Source organism: Phalacrocorax aristotelis, chromosome Z (assembly GCF_949628215.1).
Source record: "Phalacrocorax aristotelis chromosome Z, bGulAri2.1, whole genome shotgun sequence".
NCBI classification, from domain to species: Eukaryota; Metazoa; Chordata; class Aves; order Suliformes; family Phalacrocoracidae; genus Phalacrocorax; species Phalacrocorax aristotelis.
The window spans coordinates 19249632-19270110 of record NC_134311.1 but is presented as its reverse complement, the minus strand read 5'-3'; the positions used below and the strand labels follow the sequence as shown (position 1 = coordinate 19270110).

Genomic DNA, 20479 nt, shown 5'->3' with positions numbered 1-20479 from the left:
AAAAAGAAGTTAAGCATGTAATTAAAAAGTTAACTATTAAAAGTTGGGCTGCTCAGAAATTCTTCAACTCCTCTATTATTGTTGTTCCAGCACACCAGGTTGCCAAAATGGAAACTTCTGTAAGGAACAAACAGAGCTTGGGATTATTTTATTGCTATCGCATGTTGGGATGAAATTCCTAACTGAAGAAAAATAAATTACCAAATTCTAGTTGAGAAGCTCCAGAGAGTGATCTCCAAAGCAGTGGTTGTTAGGTCAGTAATCTGAAATGTGGGAGGACAGCAGAGGCTCTGTCTCCATTTGAGTAAGCAAAATCTCCTGGAAGGTGTAACCCTCTTTTAGAATTAGAAAAATTAAGGAAAACACCTCCCTCGGAAGGTCTTCAATTCATAGCAGTAGAGCAGGGAAGTTTTTGAAGTGTTGGAGGACGGAGGAACTTAGGTCTAGCTAGGAGTAACAGATATATTTCAGCAAGTTCAAAGGCAGCCAGTTACTGGCTGGAATGAACAGCAATTGTTCCATGATACCTCTGTTTACATAGATGTGACTGGAGCTGATGACTGTTACAGCAAAACTTCTACTTTGTTTTGAAAAAATGTAATTTGTTTTGGTTTCATCAGCAATAACTTCAGATTTAATACAGCAATTTTAATATATTTTTACAGGTATTCTCATGAAACTTTTTTATTTACACCACACGTGTTGGACAAGAACATTATCAGTAACCGTCATCCTGAATTATTAAGCTAATGTTTCCTATCAGCATTGTAGGCTGTTGAGCCTGCTTGCTTAGTGAAGTCAGATTTCACCTCCTTGATAAGCAAAAAGGGTTTTTGCGCATCAGCAGAAGCTGTCTTGATCTCCAGAGAGTTTTTAGCTGTTATGACTGTTGAAGGTTTCCCAGGAGCCCAGCCAACAGGGTGCATTCAATTCTTGGGATTCTCTGAGTTAATACTACTGTCATTTATAGAAGACCCTAGAACACTGTTATATAGACCAGTACTATCCCCTGTAGAAGAGAGACTGTGTTCATTTTATAAATCATCATTTTCAGTGCTGTCTCAGAAGCCTTTTCTAGTACCCTGCTTCCATTACTCAAGAAGAGTTTACTTCACCCCCACGACCACTACCTGTTACTGTGTCTGACAGTATTGAATCAATTTCATATTTGTGTATGACATTTAATGCTCTTCATAATTTTTATTTTTGCAACATTGCTAAAAACCGTAGAGACTAATTAGAAATAAAGGAATCTGCTCATCTGCTTTTGTACAGACTAAAAGTTTAAATGTTGCAATAAAATTCTAGCAGTGTAGTGCAGTGCAGACAAACTCCACCGAAGAAATTAGAAGCCAGGCAAATACTGAATATATGAAAGTATAAATAATACAAAACTATTTTAGGTCACCTTGGCTGAGATGACATAGTAGTTGTCCTATTACTCATCCTATTCTGTTTCAGTGTTGCAGGGTTACACGTTTGTCCCAGTAAAGAATGACAAATGCAAAAACACATTTATACAACACCATTTCCTTAGCCCCTGTCTGTCTTGTGGATGGATTCTTCCCTCACCTTTTGCATTGCTTGCATTGGAGAGGTTTTATTTTTTACTTCAAGCAAGATTTTTTTTTATCCCCCTTCCCTGGTGGTCCTGTAAGTCCAAATTCTAGAGAGCCAAATGAAGAGAGTACCTGTTTAAATTCTTACAGGGTTTTCATTTTATGCAGAGCAGCAGGAGGAATGTTGTGCCTTTTCTGGTGCAGAGCTAAATTTCCCACCAGAACCATATGTCTGCAAAGCGGACCTTCTCTCTCCCTCAGTGGATCCCAAGGGAAATGAGCAAGAAATGTGGCAACTGCCTTCTTTCAGCTACAGGCAAGTATAGCAGGACATTTCTGTGACAACTTCAGCACTAAAGACTGCACTTCGCTTCCAGTCCAGTAAACGAAAGCTGCCAGGAGTCTTTCAGCTGAGACATCAAAACACAGTGTTGCTTCCTGTCTCACCAATATCACCCTCCAGGCATACGTATGACCTCCAGGCAGTTTCAGAAATGGCTCAATTCATTTTGTTTTGTAAAGGTATTTTGGAACCTTGCCAAAGAAAGAACCAAGTGGAAATGCCAGGGGCTTTACTTAGAGGAGTACAGGTTTTCTCTGCTGACCGAATGCTGTTTTCAGTGTAGCTTATCAGGCAGTTACAACCATTCTTTGCCTTAAGTAACCCTTTAGTTGAAGAGCTGCAAGCACCTCTCTTTGGTTATCACTAAAACTGAGCCCTTACTGGAATGTTAGATGTAAATGCTAGACTTCATTGAAGCCTAAACCCTGCATTTTTGCAATCACTGTGTATTGCACCAGTGTGAACCCTCAGTCTTAGCACTTGTGAGCAGTAGGAAAGGCATGGTCTTGATCCAAACTTCATAGAGAAGGGACTAGATGGACACAAGGCAGAGTAACATAGTAAAAATGACAGGCAAAGAAAATAACTATTCCAGCCATCTCTGATATGGCTAAGAAAGAGATAATTTGCTTTATTAAAGCAGATGAAAGGAAGCTTGCAATAAGTCAGAACTGAGTGCCCAGAGGAGATGCTGTGTGGACAGATAGGGAAAGTTGCAGTTTATGATGCCTAAGGGTAAGGTGAAAGATAACACCAAGTGATAGCTATTTTGTTCTGATGGGTGTGCTTAAGCATTTTGTTCAGTTGCTAAATTTAAAGTAAAACTTAAAATACAACGACTTTCACATTTCTTTTCTGTTTCCAAATAGCATGGACTTTATGTCAAAAAGCCAATGCCTGTTGACATATTTTTTCCCTCAGCTTAGTCCATTCTTCCATTCATTTTTCTAAGGAACATCAGTCATCATTTAGGCTTGTGTAACTGAGGAAATAATTAGCCTACTAGTATTTAACAAGCATGTAAGTATATGTGTGAGTCAAATATGCATATACACTTATTGCTATCAGGGCAACTTACTTTGGATTCTAGGCATCAAAAAGTGTACCGAAGGAGGGCTTTCATGGACTATTGCTTACCCACATGAGCATTTGAATGTAAGGCATCATTCTTTGTCCTGAACAGGAGCAGCATGTTTAGAATTAAAGAGATTAAGAATGTCCTGAAGTTGTTTGCAGATAGATACCTCAAAATGTTTTCATACAGGACAGCAGCTAAAAAGATTGAAAGTCAAGGCGAGTTCTGTCCAGTGTAAATGGCTGTAAACCTTCTGCTTCAAGATTGTACTGCTCACAAACGCAAGTTTTACATCACCATCAGAGATCTGATGCCACTGTGCAGTCCAGTGTTTGTTGCTTTGCCTGTCTGAAAGCCTGAGGATGTGTCATATGTTTGTTTTCATACTTCTTGCTTTCATTGAAGGCTAATATGTACCGTTTCATATCAAGTAAGAAATATTGTGCATTCAGGATGAGGTTCATGTACTTCATCTTCAGATCCTTGCAAATAGAAGATAGACATTGCAGAGCTCATCAGCAGAGTCCTGGTCTTCTTGTTTCAGAGAAGCCCATTTTTAAATATACAATCTATAAGGGCTTCTCCTGGTTTAGTGGATAAGTTTGTTCAGCCTGCACATGGTTTCTGGAAAACAGAAAAATTCAGGTAGATCAGCTTTTAAAACTGGTGGTTGCTAGCAAACCCTTGATCATAAAGTACTTGAAAGAAATCAAAATAATGGATGGTTAATTCTGTTATTATCCATTTCTATTAAATGGGGTAAATGAGCAACATTCTCAAACTTTAACTTTGGCTTGCCCAAGTTGATTACACTGCATGTGTTGTAATAATATGTGTCCAGATTTTTTAACAGCTATGTCTAAATTCTCAACACATCTTGTAACTGCTTAATGCTTCATTTCGTGTGAACACATACAAAACTTTTCTGCATAGAAAAAGAATTCTTCAGTTTTGAGAAACTGTGAAAGCTGAATTGTCTGGTTATCAAATTTGCCTGAAATCACTGAAAATCTGAATAATCAACATTAATTAATTAAATATTGGCCATTTTTTCCCTTTTTTTGTGAAATAGTGTTAAGTCAGACTTTTTAGTTCTGATGTATGTGGTTACGAACTTTTACTAGCTAGCACAAACTGATGCTTTTTAATTCTTTGAAATCTGATGCTTGCTTTCTCATGTTTTACCTTAGCCACATCTTGAATGGACTGTTCAACGGGGTAGAAGCTGGTAGTTTTCAGATATACATATATATCTCTAGCTAAAACTGCAGTGGACTGATGTGGGAACATTATGAATATTCATTCTTTCATTCTCTTTTTCATCAAATTTTGACATAATGGGAGTCCTAAGTGCCCTTAAAATCACGATGCTTACCAAGCCAAAATACACTACAATAACTCTGCAATCCGAGAGGCGGACAGGGGCTGGCTGAGGAGTGCAAATTCCAAGTAGAATTAATTACTGCCTTGATACTTGAAAATATATATACTCCTGCCTTTTTCATTTCCTTTGTATGATATATAATTCCCCTGAAAGTTAAGCAAGAGCTTGAAGCAGTGTTTAGTTTATTGTTTACTTTGAAACAGTATAAAAAGAATGTTGTTGGAAATTATAAAATGCAGTAATAAAATATAACACTTTTTATATTGTGCTTTTACTTAGTGTAAGTAATTTTAATAAAAAGGTAGCCGCTGCATTATGTAGTATTGATACAAAAAAACCCGAGCATATGAGTATTAATTCATTGAATTCATGTAACTGATTTTTTGTGTGAATCGGGGTATTCAAAAACATAGCAAGTATGATGCCTACAAAGTGACCATTTTAAAGTAACTGTATTGCCTCTCTCATTTCTGCAATTCGGAATAATTCTTACTTTATTAGTATTTTTAATGATGTTAAGGTCTTTAGGGAAGCAATATAGTAGTGCAGAGCACCGTAACATGAAACATTAATTAGCGTTGTGTACTTTAAGTGGGATTTCAGTCTTATTTCTGTAAGCTGTTAGTAATTTAAAGAATGAGTGTAATTTGTTTTACTTCAAGGTGCTGTGAAACATAAACATGCGGATAACACAATACTTCCCTCTTTTGCAGAAATGCTAAAAGATCTCATTTTGATATCCTGATACCCCATCATATCCCAGAGAGCCAAGAGGGGTAACCTGAATGTAGAATACTTCGCCACTGCAGTAACCTGTCCTGGAGATAAGGAAGATACTGGTGCATATACACCACAGAGGTGGTTGTCGTAGCTCACCAGTGATAATATTCTGCTGCTGCAGGCAGCATCTTTCACATGAGATATAAAGCTACTGTTTTTAACAGCGTACAGCCCTTATAAAAAGCATGAGAGTTAATCGCAAAGGCTAGAATGATTTAAACTCAAACCAAATTCCTTTTGTCTGTCACCATTCCTCTAGCCTTTTTGGGGCAGGCTGGGAATGGGGATCTAATATTTCTCTCCCCTTGTAACTTGGCATCAATAGCTGTTCTGTGCCACTTTGCCAGTGGTGTTGATAAACAATCTCATTCCATTTTAGCATTCTTGCTGTAAGAAGGTAGAACTCATGTCATTAAATCAACATCTGGTCCCGTTATCCTGACATACTGGGATAAAAAATGTCTGCTTTTCTCTTCATGTTCTTACTATTCTATAGGGTTATTTATTTATTTATTTGCCTACAGAGAAGTATTCTGCATATTAGCGCTTCCCTCCTGCCCTCCTTCACAGGAAGGAGACCAAAGGAGAGCTGTCTATTTTCTAGGGAGGTAAGGCATATGATAGAGCATCGCCTTCCTAGTCCTCTTTTCAGGAGGCTCAGTGCATTTCTGAAGACCTCAACCTTCACCTTAAGTGCATTGGCTGTCATCTTCCTTTTTAACTCTTAGTGGGATCTGGGGAAGCAAAGGAACTTATAGCCCCATTTTGACTCATCTCATGGAGAGAGCAAAACTTCAGGTAAATTTCTATTAACTTCTATTGACACAGGGTTGGAGAGCAGAGGGAGAAGGAATAGCAAAGCTAGAAATATTAGTACTGAGGATAGGAGAGAGACAGGAAATGTAGCAAAATTACAAGGGACTCACTCAAGGGACTGTTGGGGATAGAAGCTTTGATAGTTGAGAACTAATTGCAGAGAATTAGGTGTTTGTGAGGGAGCAGATGGATTTCTTGGAACAATCTACCAGGGAACGGAGAATTAATTAATTGGAGACTTTCATAAAATTCATTGGATAAGTAAGTAGAGGCAGCAGATTAATTTTTTTGAGGACACTATGCCAATAAGGGTTACCAATGAGTTAATTTAATTTGTAGTCTCTGTGTTTTTATTAATGGAATTTGTGTTTTGGAAGCTAGATTCAGAGATTTCTTCTGGATTTTCTGGAGAGCATAAGGCAGTTACAGAGGAGGGGAATGGAGAGAGAGTAAATTAATAGGAGAAATACAGAGAGTGGAAGAAAGCTCTGCAAAGAAGATTGTGGTAAGCTTCAGTGTGCTTTATACTGGAGAGTAACTGACACAGGTGCAATAACAACTAGGTTGAGGTGAACCTGCAAGTTAAACACAGCATTGTATATTTAATGTGATTTTGTACTTTTTTAAAAAGAACCTGCGAAGATAAAAAAAACAAAACAAAAACAAACAAACAAACAAACAAACAAAAAAAAACCAAAAAAACCAAAACAAAACACCAAACAAGGCAGCAGAATTTATTAAAGTAAAGGATACTTCCAGATATGTCTTATTACCTGGCTCATTTTAGCCTTCTTTCCTTTCCACCCCCCCCAAGAAAACATCTGAATTTGTGATGCTGGTAGAGGCACTGTCATTTCAAAGGAACAGGCACCTACTGGCTTTGTCCTGTTGTGAACACGCGTGTCCACACATATACATGCATATGCATACATATACAAAGCAAAAATAAGAAAACTGATATTTTCTCCATCCAAGCTTTGAATAAATGGTCTTGTATATGTGTGCTATTTTAAACAGTGATAAGATAAGCATAAATACTGTAGGAAAAGATTTTTGTACGACTCACAGAACAATAGAGAAGTATACTAAAGTGATTAAATACTGAATTTATGATTATTTTTAGGCCCTACAGAAAATGCTAAGAAACTTTTTTTTTTGTATGCAAAATACTAATCTAATCTTATTTCTTCTTTAGCAATTGGTGTAACCTTGAGGCAATTGTTAAGAACAAGGTATTCTGCATTTATTTACTAATATTCTGGGTTTTAAAAGTTTTTTTCATCACCCTCTTTGTTTCTGCACTATAAATGGGATGTGTTCAAATCTTCAACCCCTGCAGAAAAAAAAGCAGAACTTTTAAATGATGCTGCTCACTAATTATTTTGATGCCATGACAGTTTACCAGCCTGTAATTACTGACTTTTCCGATTACTCTGAGCTGAAATAGCTGTAGCGTGTTCACTAGACTTACCAGGGGTGAATCACCTGATGCCTGCCATACTTCTACTGCAAAGGAGAAACTTCCACTAAAACTCTGCAAAATGCAGTAGTAACATCTTGGGGGTTTGTTTTATTGTTTTCAGGGTGCTGGGTGCACTGCCCTGGTGGTAGCTGTGGTGGCAAGGAAGTTAGAACTTACCAAAGCTGAAAAACATGTGCATAATTTCATGATGGACACCCAGCTAACTAAAAGAGTAAGTCACACTTTATATTCACAACTGAAAAGGAAACGTGTGTTAATTTATTTCTGCATTTGTTTTAAATAGTCTTCTGCTCCGTTCGCTTACTGAACTTTTGCACAGGTGTGATTTTGCAAGGAGGAGGAATCGAATGCCATGAGCCTTTCTCTGAATTGGGGGCAACTGCAAGTTGTCATCAGATTTTGAGGATTTGAGTATTCTTCTATAGAGGGTCCTTGCAGCTGGAAGATGACTGGTATAACCAACAGTTAAATGCTGTGAAACTAAAGATTATTGTATTAAACTAAAAAACTTTCATGCAGCATATGAGAAGACTATAAAAATTTTGTACATAAAACAGGTGAAATGACTGATCCACACAAGAATTTCAAGCTATGAAGGACGTTCTTAAGAAAAAGACGTATTCACAGTTTGTGAGTCAGACAGTCTTTCCAATTGCTTTGTGTACTCAACACAGGGTTCACTTAGTGGCACACAGTACTAAAGTGCCTTGAAAGATATTTGTAGATAATAATGTTTTTAGAAGTGGTTATTTAAAAGAAATCTCTAGAAATCATTAGAATTCATAAAAAATATTTTAAAATTTTCCTTATGAAGTATAACTTAAATTAGAATAACATCTTGGAAAATGAAAGAATGCAGTAAACAAGGCGATAGAAATCCTTTCTTGAAATAAAACAGGTTAGTGTTGAGGGAACAAGAAAATGAGCAGGAGCTACACAGTCCTCTCAACTTGTTTAATCTTCATTCTTGAGAAGAGCCAAAACAGAGAGGAAGGTCCTTACACTCACAACAGGAACTCAGCAGAGGTTGTCCTTACAGATGGGTGGAGAGGGATGTTGATGCATGAGCTGGAAACCATGGCTCTGCTCCGGGTGGGAAGGAGGTTGGCTGCCTCAGCACAGCTCCATGCAGCAGTGCCGGGCTGCGCTGCCACAGGTCATGTCTCTATACGCTGTGTTTCCAGGACATGTTAGCACACTGCTTTGGTTGTGCTGCCTCCCTGTTTCTACGATGGTCACCACTAACAGCCTGTATCTTCCCTAAGCAGTCACTGTGGGGAAAGGCTAAGGATGGGTGGGAAGGATGTTACTGTATAGGTGTAAAGGGTGTCTGACTTGAGGTGTCGACCTGAACTTGTTCATTTACACCCCTGTTATAGTCAGTTACAGTCTTGTTGATACTAGACCACAGACAAGAATTTGTCCCTAACACAGGCACTTTTCTAGTGTAATCTGACAGCTGAGCTCAAAATAACTCCCAGGAGGGAAAAAGGTTTTGTAAAGATTGGCTTGATTTTGAGTCTGGTGTTATTTTGTGCCTTTTAAAGTTTATGTTATTTAGCTCTCCTTCATAGAAATCTAAATAACGGTCTCATACTGTATCCAAGTGGTGCTTTGGTAGCTTCAGACCCATGAAACGCAAACTAGGAAAACAAATCTGACATGCACATCAGGTCACAAATAGGTTACGCAGATACTAGAGAGGTTTCCTCACAGCCTGAAGACAGCAGCAATACCTTGTGGAAATGTGAGGACTAAGTAAAGGTTGTAAGGAGGTCTCTAAAATGTGATTGTGCTGCCACTGATGTCAGGACCAAGGTTCTTCAACACTTCCACAGGTACCAGGTGGGGACCTCTGCTGGGAAGAACTACTGCATGGCATTCCTGCAATGCCTTTACTTAGACATTGACTTAGCATGATATAAAGTTGGAGGGAGAAAAAATAAAGATGAATAGTAAGGACAGTTTTCCTTTGCAAGTAACCTAGTGACAGAATTGTCATTAATCAACATTATATTGAAATTCTTTGTCTGCTGTTTTCAAGCATTCTTGAAAATTTTGGAGGACCTAAGAAGGAACTGTAGGTACTCTTACCTTTAACATTTTATGGAAAGCCTCATTTAAAAAAATAATTCAAAGCACTTATGAAGCAGAACACTGGCCACATTAATTGACAAGATATTTTTCATCTCCTCAGAGAAAGGTAAAAAAGAAACAAGAATAAAAATGGAAACCAAAAAGATATGTTCAAATAGGTCTGGAAATTTAAAGGATGTTAAATTACTAGAGAATGAAAAGGTACTAACCATAGAACAAGAAACAGAGAAATGTTATGATCCTATTAAATATATTTTGTTTAATTACCATACAGATAATGCATTATAATTTTCTCACTGTAATTTATATTGCCATAATCCCAAACGGTGCTAGCTCTTTAAAGAGGGACAAATTATTCCCCGATGCAGAGAGAGCTCGTCCCAATATCATGTTTATAAGTAAGACAGAAATTGTTCAGCAGTCCCCTTGGTCCAGTTATTGTTTTCTGCCCTCATCACTGCAGCTTCTTGAGGTACCCACTTCCCATAGTTAGGCAGAGGTTTAAGCGTGTTAGAGAAATTTATACTAGAAAAGACAAAATGTGATACAATGCTACTTTTGTCAGCCTGGTGTTTTTCTTCTATTAAACAGGTGAAAAATGCAGCGGCCAATGTACTCAGGGAAACATGGTTAATTTATAAAAACACAAAGCTGGTTAAAAAGATAGACCATGCAAAAGTAAGGAAACATCAACGCAAATTCTTGCAAGCTATTCATCAGTAAGTACAGTTTTGCTTTGGTTTTCCTCTCCAGGTTATCTTCTCTCTTAGTTTCCCTCTCCCTTATAGTCACTGTTAGTACCCATGTCCCGTCCTGCTTCGTCCCTTCTCTCTCCCCCTGCCTTCATAGAACATTGCTTTCTCTAAGGCTAAGACAAAGTTTTACTGTATTACCTGTTTACAAAAATATAGAAGTATGCTGGGTGTGTGTGCCCAATATGGTGTAAAACAAACTTTTTTGTATTTTATTAGAAGTTTCCCATGCTTCTTGAATGATCTAAGACTTCTTTTGGCTTTTGCCATTAAGACTATCCTTTGTTGTTATGTATTTGCTTACAGGTAGTAAGATGCAAACTACAACAGACAAAAAAAATTTAAAAAGTTCATTTCTAGTAGATATTTTAATAATATAAAATCAGAATTATGTAAGAGAGCCTGTGAGTATGTACATAGTGTTTAATGAAAAGAATATGCATCAAGCGTCATTGTACAGCCCAACAGCAATTAGTTGCCTCTCTCCACCATATATTCTCAGTGCATAGAATCAAATGTTAGTGTGTCAGCTATGACCCTTGACGTCTGTTCAGGAAAATGGGAGTATATGCCAACAGTCATTGTGTGACCTGTGAGCACATCTGGCATGATTCAGATGAGTTCTTTCCCTCCACTGAAATCTTGAGAGACTGAAAACAAGTCTGAGATTTGTAACCAGTAGTAGGATTAAGCTGAATTGTGGTATAGCCAGACTATATGTATTTATCTAAAATTCATAATATATATTTGTCGTAAAGCACATCAAAACCAGCAGAATTGCACAATGATTCAGTTGCTCTTCCTTGGACTACATGGGAGAAAAAAAGAGACTTTTATCCTCAGCAACCATAGATTCTTCTTGAGGAGTGGTCAGGACCCATGCCACTGTTTGTCTGATCTATTCGATGTCCACATCCAGCCTGAGGCAGCCATTTGTACAGCCTATGAAATTAGTTTTCATGCGATACTAGGGAGATGTCGATAAATTAAGTAAGTGTAATTTTGAACTGATGTTTTGATAACTTTTGAGTGTGAGTCTGTGTCTGAGCCAGCCTGTGATGAGATGTGAGGGAAGCATCCATCATGAAAAGAACACCTATGTGTCATCTTGCAGGAAAGACAGGAAGGAAAGGCCAGGTTATCATATTTCCTGTTAGTAAATTTAGGCTAACAGTCATTGTTTCTCTGTTTCATAGCAATGTTTTAAAGCAATGGCTAGCTAAGCTTACAGCATGAAGTATTCTGTAAACTTTGATTACTATATTATATTTAGCAAACTTGCAGGTTTAAATATTACTGTGCTATTGCAGAAATATTTGAAGGAATAAAAAGATTACAAAAGTTGAGACGTTTTTCTGTGGATATAAAAGATATATTTTCCAACTTTGGTTATCCTGCTTAGCTTAAAGGATTGGGAGGCAGAGAGGAGTGGCAGGTTTTTTGGGACAGAGGGTGGCATGTCCTGTGCATCCTTTGCTGGACTTGAATCCTTGATTGCAATGGTTATTCCTTAACATTTTAACTTTTCTGTTTATTTTTTTGTGTGTGTGTGTATGCACACGTGTGCGCACACATGTTTTGAAAGAATCTAAAAAGCACAGCAGGCTTGATCTGCAGCTTTATATATCATTCAAGCGCAGAAGAGCTTCACAGGATGTAAAGTGATGTTCTGCACCTGCCTTAAAAATTCATTAGTCAGGTGGGGTGAAGAAGATGGCAGCTGTAATTTTTTCCTAGGTGTGCCAGCCAAACTTTGAACAGCTATGTTAATAATGCATTTTCCTCTGTCCTTTAGTGGTTCGCGTCCCACTCCCAAAACTTTTGTCTTTAAGCGAACAAACAAACAAGATAATTTATTCAATATGCTGAAGAATGTGCCATGGATTAAAACATTGCTTAGCAGTTTGCTTTCTTCCAGCTGTAGCAGAGTAGATGGGTAAAAATTATTTTTTTCTGCCTTTGCATCTTTGGACTTTTCGCAAGTGACTCATGGCAGTATATGGCTCTTTTCAGTTTTCCAGATTCTTAGGTTTTTATTGATCCTCCACCGCCACCTTTCCAACCATTTCACTGGAGCCCGAAATAAAAGGAGTGAAGTTTCAGGTCCAGTTTTATACAAGAAACTAAAGCAGATAGTGATAACAGTCTCAAACTCACGGTCATAGCTCTAAAACTGCCTTCAGTAGATCTGTGTCTTTTTTGCTCCTTATGCACACTAAGTAAGAAGAAGGTGAAATCATCACTCTAAATGATACTATTAAAAGGTATTTTATGTATTATATGAATCAGAAGATCTACAGATGGTTGTTAATGGCAAGGTTTGAAGCTATTGCAGGTTCCTTCATCATGAATGCAAGTTAGACTCCACCTCAGGCAGTTACTGATTGAAAGTAGCAGCAACTCCCTAGGACTTCCCACCTGCTGAATCGAGCCCACTGTGCTCATTTGGTTGTTTTAGTATATTTTACAATTTGTTTTCCTTTGTTTTGTCTTTTTATTTCAACAAAAATGAAAATAGAGCTCGGAAGTAAGTTGTATAAGCTGTTCGTTTCTAAATTTGCAGAATTTACCACTGTCTGCATGCAAAAAATAAGAGTCTTTATTTGTGAATCTCAGTGGTCTGATTGCTGCCATGGAAACGCGGTCCAGATCATGATCTTCTGCTGTGATAAGTGAAGTTCATAAAATCAAGATGTTTCATATTTTCTCTTAAAGAATTTAGGAACGAAAGTCTGACACTTTTCTTTAAATCCGGCTGCTGCAGCTAAAGACTTGCCATTACGTAGAGATACATTTTTTCCAATTTGTGATAGGTATTGGGTTGGTTACCATGAGGAATTATCATGTTGGTGTCAGCTGGTACTTGTATTGCTACAATAACAATGGATTTATTGGAATTTTAAAATTAAAATACTAACTGGCAAACAGATGAGTCAATGAATCTTAAGAAAAGCAGAAAACACATATTCTGCAAATTATTTGAGAGATGCTCACCAAAACACTAGGGTTATCATTCTCCAGCCAAATCATTACATGCTTACCTTTGAGTAATTACTCTGTTCTGAGACTGTAATGATATAACTCCATACCTTGAAGACTCCTCCATATTTTTTGCTTTAGAATAGCTCCAGCGCATAGCCTTTGAAAGCACCATTCATACAGTCTGCATTTATGTTGTGCCCCGAAGGAAGCCTACAGGGGAAGAAGAGCATATGACATTCCAGTAACAAGCTGCTGGAATGTCAATTTTATGTGAACAATTTATTACTACCATAACAGAGTTATTTCCATGTGTTTTAAAAGATATTTCACTCTTCACCACTTATTTTCTCATGACAGTTAGCCTACATATGGAAGGAAATGCTTGGTAACTTACAAAGATACGAACAGAAACGTCTTGATTTTGGAATATCTCCAAGAACTCTTTCTTTAAACTAGCTTTCTAAGTAACGCCATCACTGAGAAATAGTCAGAGTATAGGCATAGGCATTAGCAATCCACCTGCCACAGAATGCTGCCAAATTTTCATTTGACGGCTAACAAAATGGTGAGCTTGGTTAGCCCTTGACATACGAGTAGACTGCATGGTGTTGTATCACACATTGTTTATAAATCGATATGTTGTTTTTGAAAAATGCTACTTCCTGTTCAGAACAGCTGCCAGAAAAGTCATTGGAAGTCCAAGTATTTCTCTGTTGGGAAATGTTGAACAAATGATTTTTACTTTAGGGCAAAATTGCTTATTTGTGAAAATCACATTTACAAAACACTCCTCTAGCAGTTAATCTGAAAAACGTGGACTTTGTTTCAGGGAACATGTAAGAAAGGTCATGTATATATCTTTCAAAGAATGTGCGTAACTAACAATAATCATAGAAGCATCAAGTTTGGAACAGACCTCTAAAATCATCAAGTCCAACCATCAGCACAGCACCACCATGCCTCCTAAACCACGTCCCAAAGTGCCACGTCTACATGTGTTCTGAACACCCCGAGGGATGGTGACTCCACCACCTCTCTGGGCAGCCTGTTCCAATGCCTGACCACTCTTTCAGTAAAGACATTTTTCCTAATATCCAATCTAATCCTCCCCTGATGCAACTTGAGGCCATCTCCTCTTGTCCTATCACTAGTAACTTGGGAGAAGAGACCAACACAGATAGGTAGGCATCAAAGAGAAAGATATACCCTTGCTGCGGCTTTTCAATGCTGTGATTTAAATAGTACATTGAAAAGGAATATCTAATGTAAGTTTAAAATGTAGTCATCTTTAGATTCACAAATTATGTAAGAAAATCAAATGTATTGGCAAGTATATTGGTTATTTAGCTGCTGGTCATATATAAGTTCTGTTTAAAGTAATGAGAAACTCACTTATCACTGTATTTCCATCAGGTTCAAACACCTGCTAACCCAATCCATTTCCGACAGAACAGGGCTGATACCTGTATCTAGTCATGTAGGCATGGGAAGATTCTTGATTGCTACAACATTAATGACAAAAAACAGTTGTTCTATGTTTCTTCCTATATCTACTTGTCACGATACTGAGGCTTTGAGGAATGTTTTGGCTTTCTTTCATATAGTCTGGATAAATTACCTCCCTTCTGAATTCAACTTTGACCATGGCAAATGGTATTCCCAAGGACATCACATTTCCTTGCTCTTTCCTTTTTTGCGGTGTTGAAGAAGCATGCTTCTCATTGTAGCAGGCACATGACCAATTCTGACTTTACACAAAGTACTCAAGACATTGTCCATGCAGTTATTTGCTCTTGTAAGTTTTGTGCATGCTTTTTAGAAATCCTAATAAGACCACATACGCAAAAAAACCTGACTTAAAACTCTACTTTTTAGGTTAAGAAGTGTAAAAATGGAACAAAGGAAACTGAATGATCAAGCCAACACTTTGGTGGACCTGGCAAAGGTTAGTAGGCAATTACTGTTAACATTCATCCTTTAAAAATGAAGGGTTTGCATATGAAAATGTTATGCATTATAAATGCAAATACTTTTAACAAGCTTGTTAGTTGTAGAAAATGAAAATATGTGTGTATTTTGTGGTAACACCTACTGAATGAAATATCTTTTTTTATGGCTCTGACCAAAGTTTGAATTCGCCTTTTTTTTTTTTTGACATTTGAAAAAGATTTCACAATCACAGGCTGATCCTGAGAGCTCCTGAAGTGACTGCAGTGGTCATGGTAAATGCTGAACTGTGAATGGGCCATAGTAGTGTAGTGCTGTGTAGTAAAGAGATTTCCCATCAGGTTATAGTGACTGTGCTGTGAAGGTCCATAGTACACAGGCTCTCATGCAGACTGGAATTAGACATTCTGGTTTTCTATTCCTGTTGTCTTATTCAACAGTGACTTTGGAAAAGTAAATTTAGGTCTGCAATTGTTCAAGTTTTTATAATTAATAATAGCTGCCTACTTTGCTTCTATATCATAAGGCTTTATTAATATTTTTAAAGCCATCTGAGATGTGGTAAAAGAGGCTCTTCTGTTGCAAACTGCTTGTCTGTTGTTGCTGGGATTTTTCATTAATATAAAATAATAACTAGAGAGTTGGAGGGCTCAGCTGATAGCATTCCAGGTTTCACATTAGACCTGAGTATTTAACAGTTACTTTGATCTTAATTTGAGGCTACATTAGAGGTGTTAATGCACCTTTCCTACGGGTTTCTTATACACCTCTTCATGTATCTCAAAACCCTCCTCAATTTAAAGTGCATCAAAGCAAAGATTAAACTCTTCAGTGTTCATTCCCCTTCTGCTTTAGAGAACCATGTGACAGCTTCAGTTGCTGAAAATACATTTCAGCCTAATGCTTCTGGCAACTGATAAGGGCTTTTCAGATACTATTTAATGTAGACTATTTTGTTTTCAAGAGTTATGCTAGCGTCTTGAAACAGGGGGCAGAGAAATGAGTTATTGACACTCATCTGATACTGAAGTGCATTACTTCAGGCAGCCAATCATTCAATTAATTTTCATTCCCTTTGGAGGGTTTATAAATGTCAACCAGTTCGTCTATTGAAGTACATCCAGTTTTGACTCTAGTTTAAATCTAATCTGATGTCTTAGTCTATCAGAGGGAGAAATTCAGTCATTATTTTTAACCAGTTCCAAGTATCTATGAAATAACACATTTCAGATTACATTTTTACTGACCACAATAGCATTTTAAAGTGCACCCTATATACTTGCCGTAACCAAACACTGTGTTGTTGAGGGCAGATAGATTGGGGAACACAGAAGTAGAGAATCATACAATTGAGTTTTTACTCCTTGTACTACATTTCAAAAACAATCCATCCAACTGCTCTTAATACAGTCAGTTCAAGAAAACCTGGTCAGCTTAAAGAGAAAACAAATGAACAACATCTGTGTTCTGCTTAGAAAAATGACAGTGTTTAAAACCAGAGCAAATACAGAAGAGCCAAGGGTGGGTCACGGCTTTGGAGCCTTTGGTCTCCTCGTGGTGTACAGAACGGACTGTTAACAAAGCTTAGCACGGCGCATTTCTAAGCACCTGAACTTCCAAAAAAGATCTTGTCTTTTGTGACCTTGACAGCTAAAGTGCTACTCAAAATATATTACATTTCTGCTCAACAAATTTAGTAGAAAGTTTATTGTGAACCTACAAGGAAAATTATTTCTCAAGACTAGATATTAACATTCATACCTTTTCTTTTTTTTGTGAAGTGCAAAAGCATTTACAAACCCTTGTAGAGTTATGCTGCTTGTTACAATATTTGTAAGGTTTCTCTAAACCTTTGTTTACGTCCTTCTACTTTCAGACTCAAAACATCATGTATGACATGATTTCTGACTTAAATGAAAGAAGCGAAGATTTTGAGAAGAGAATTGTTACTCTGGAAACTAAACTGGAAACCTTAATTGGTAGCATTCAAGCTCTCCCTGGACTGATTAGCCAGACAATCAGCCAGCAACAGAGGGATTTCCTCGAGGCTCAGATACAAAATTATGATAAGAACGTTGCCTACAGTGCTGAACGATCACGATCTTTGTCAAGAAGAAGGAGATCATCCTCCACAGCACCACCAACTTCATCAGAGAGTAGCTAGAAGAGAATAAGTTAACCACAAAATAAAGACTTTTTGCCATCATATGGTCAATATTTTAGCTTTTATTGTAAAGCCCTATGGTTCTAACCAGTGTTATCTGGGTTCTGATATCAGAATCCTGGAAACCTGAACACATTTTAGGCCAAAATGAGTGAAAACTCTTCTTTTTTCCCCCCTCCTCCTCTCAGATGCACAGCGAATGCACCTATTATTGCTATATTAGATTGTTCCTCCTGTAATTTCACTAACTTTTTATTCATGCACTTCAAACAAACTTTACTACTACAGTATATAATATAATAAAAAGGTTAATTTCTGCACATAGTTGCTTGGTTACTTGGACTTAACAACTGAAAAAACTCACAATCAAAAGGCCGAACTGTAAGCTTTTAAGAAACAAATTTGAAGCTTAATAATTATCTCTCACAGTATGAAAACTTTGCTTGCAGTGGAGGGGGAAAAAAATCAATATTCATCTAACAGTGTGCTGTATATGTATAGTCATTTTAAAAGGTCACTGGCAGCTTCGATTTCTGAAGTGATTAATTAAAAATACAGTTTATCCTAGAAAATAAGTTATGAAGTATGCTATGGGTTTTTTAAATCTTCTTAGGGCTTTTGTTTAACATGCATTGTACACACACACATAGATAATATATATACATATATACGTATGTATATAAAATTATTTATGCAATGCCCATGGCAAAGATCTTTTAAACTGACTATTTCTAAAGCTACTGGCATGCACAAAGCACAGGTAAAGTCCTGTTCATTTATTCAGAGTCATTTAGTTATGCCAGGTAAGTATGTCCAGACAGAAGCATTACTTCCAAGCTGGAAGTCCCCTATTAATGCAATTTGGGTTTTGAAAGTGTTAGGTTACTATATTCCCTACTCCCTTTTTTTCTGTTTAATGCTTCTGGAATGAATGACTGACACACGGAGTTATAGTATACACAGTTGCGTGATGGCAGCACAGTGTCTGTATACATTACAGTTGGGTGATCCCCATGTTTTATGCTATGCAGTCATGCTTAGCAAGACACGTTTAGCAATATTTCCAAAAACTGTTGTAAAAAACCTGCTGTAGACTGGAGTTATGGTAGTGGGGTATCTGTGGTACTTTACTTTCACGCACAGATAATAAGGTCTCCTGCTTTCTTAAAAAACAAAAGCCACAAAGCATAGTATACACGTTCACAAAAAATTCCTGGCTGACTTCTCTTCTGGTTTTTATTCCAGAGTAGCTAAACCTGGTGAGCTTAAATGCTCAGCACATGCAACTTTTATTCACAATTCCTAATGATAAACAGGAAATTATTTGATTTTATGAAATATTTTATAGTACTTGCTATTTATGAAATATACTAGTCCTGTCCCATCCCCAGTTTACAGATGAGGGTGACACTATAGCTAAGCGTATCAAGTAGGCATGGCTGACTGTTTCCAAGGAATACTATGTCTGCCTAGAAGTAACTAACATGCACGTTGAAGGACATGCCTATTGCTCAATGAGACATTGTGACTTCTGGATGGTAGCAACAGGCAGGGAAGATAGTAGTGCAGGAAGTCAGGGCACAGCCATGCTGGACAAGACAGAAGTGCTGCTCTCTCCAGAAACAAAAATTCCCCAAGCCACTTACATAATCTGAAAAGCAGGCACTGAAAAACAGCAGGCACTTTAGGCCTATTTAAAAGAAAGGGTCTGCCTTTTTTGGGACTACAAAATACATAACTAACAAATATGTTACATCCAGAGGCATTGCTTGTTTATGAAAAGGTCAAGATTTTCTCCAAACACTTACGTCCTTGAGAAGGATACTTAAAAAAAAAACTTTCCAGTATTTTTTTCCCCTGGATGAGTAGGACAGTTGCATGCCTTTGGACTGCCTTGTTTACAGACTGTGATATTTTGTCACTGTAGATAACAAGCAGTATACACAGTATTTTCAGTTCTACTTTTGTTTTTATGAAGTTTATTTCCAAAAGAAACTATGGATATTATAGTGCTAATACTGTACTAGCCCAGTCCTAAACTAGATGAGATTTTGAGTGGTCATGAGGCCACCTGCTTTATACTCTTGGCAGGAGTAGAAGTAGTAATTAATAATATTGGAATTTATTAGTCAAGTTTTAGAATTCCATTTTGAAGATTTTTGTTTGTCCATTCTCCCTTTTTTTGTGTGTGTTTAATTTAGAGTATTTTTCCTGTCATTGAATGTGAAATACACTTGCTGTAGCCTGAATACATTCCTTTTGGTCGTGTCAACTTGAACTAGCTCTTTCATTGTGTACAACATCTTTTTTATATTTGTAAGACACGGGAGTTTTTTGTCCTCTGGATTGTACAACTGGATTTTTAAAGAACTGTAGCTCCACATTGAAAATTCCTGCCAATCTGTCAGAGTTAAGTTTGAATTAAGATCTAGCTATAAGTATTGAGCTGGTTTATTCTGATGTGAAAGAGCAACTGTCATCTTTTCACCTCTCAATTTCTTTTACACAGTAGGACTCAGGAGTCTGAACTTACTAAATTCTTGCAGCAGCTTTATGCAAGCAGAGCTGTGAGAGGTTCCAGGACTATCCCCATCAGTAGGGTTCTGTAACAACCTGCCAAATTTTAATTTGTTTCTTGGTTTTTAAAGAAAACAACAAATTATGACACCATGGAATACTCCAGTTCCTTAATTTACTGTAAAACTCACTACAAATATTTAATCTGCATTTTTAGTACTAATGATTCTTTTCTTCTAATACCTGGTTTTGAAAAGCACTTAGGCACTACATGTGAATCCAGTCCAAGAAAAGAAAGATGTAAACTTATATTCAGGAGGGCACAAAGCAGCATGGATTTTATTTTCTTACTCCTGATACAAAACTCTTTTCAAACCTTTCCTTGTCTGAGTTTTGTAGTACCACAAATTCCATTACTGATTTTTTATTTCCAGAACTTAAGCTTCCTCACTGTGTTCAGTGTATGAGCTCATCAAAAGGAAAAAGTAGAATTATGACAGATCTCTGAAACTGCTTACGCAGTTGAACGTAGCTTTTTCTTTGAAAGATTGTTTACAAATGATGACAATAGGAAAATTCA

The 20479-nt window shown here is 37.2% G+C and overlaps 1 protein-coding gene across 1 annotated transcript in view; it reads left to right on the top strand.

Moving 5' to 3' along the window:
- The window catches only part of KCNN2 (potassium calcium-activated channel subfamily N member 2), a 76796-nt gene extending 59372 nt beyond the window's left edge, over positions 1-17424 (top strand). Inside the window, exons 5-8 of the mRNA XM_075078905.1 lie at positions 7541-7651; positions 10129-10256; positions 15147-15216; positions 17095-17424. Of these exons, the coding sequence (XP_074935006.1) occupies positions 7541-7651; positions 10129-10256; positions 15147-15216; positions 17095-17382 (597 nt within the window). The 3' untranslated portion in view covers positions 17383-17424. The remainder of the gene's footprint in view (positions 1-7540; positions 7652-10128; positions 10257-15146; positions 15217-17094) is intronic.
- Positions 17425-20479: the final 3055 nt, after the last annotated feature.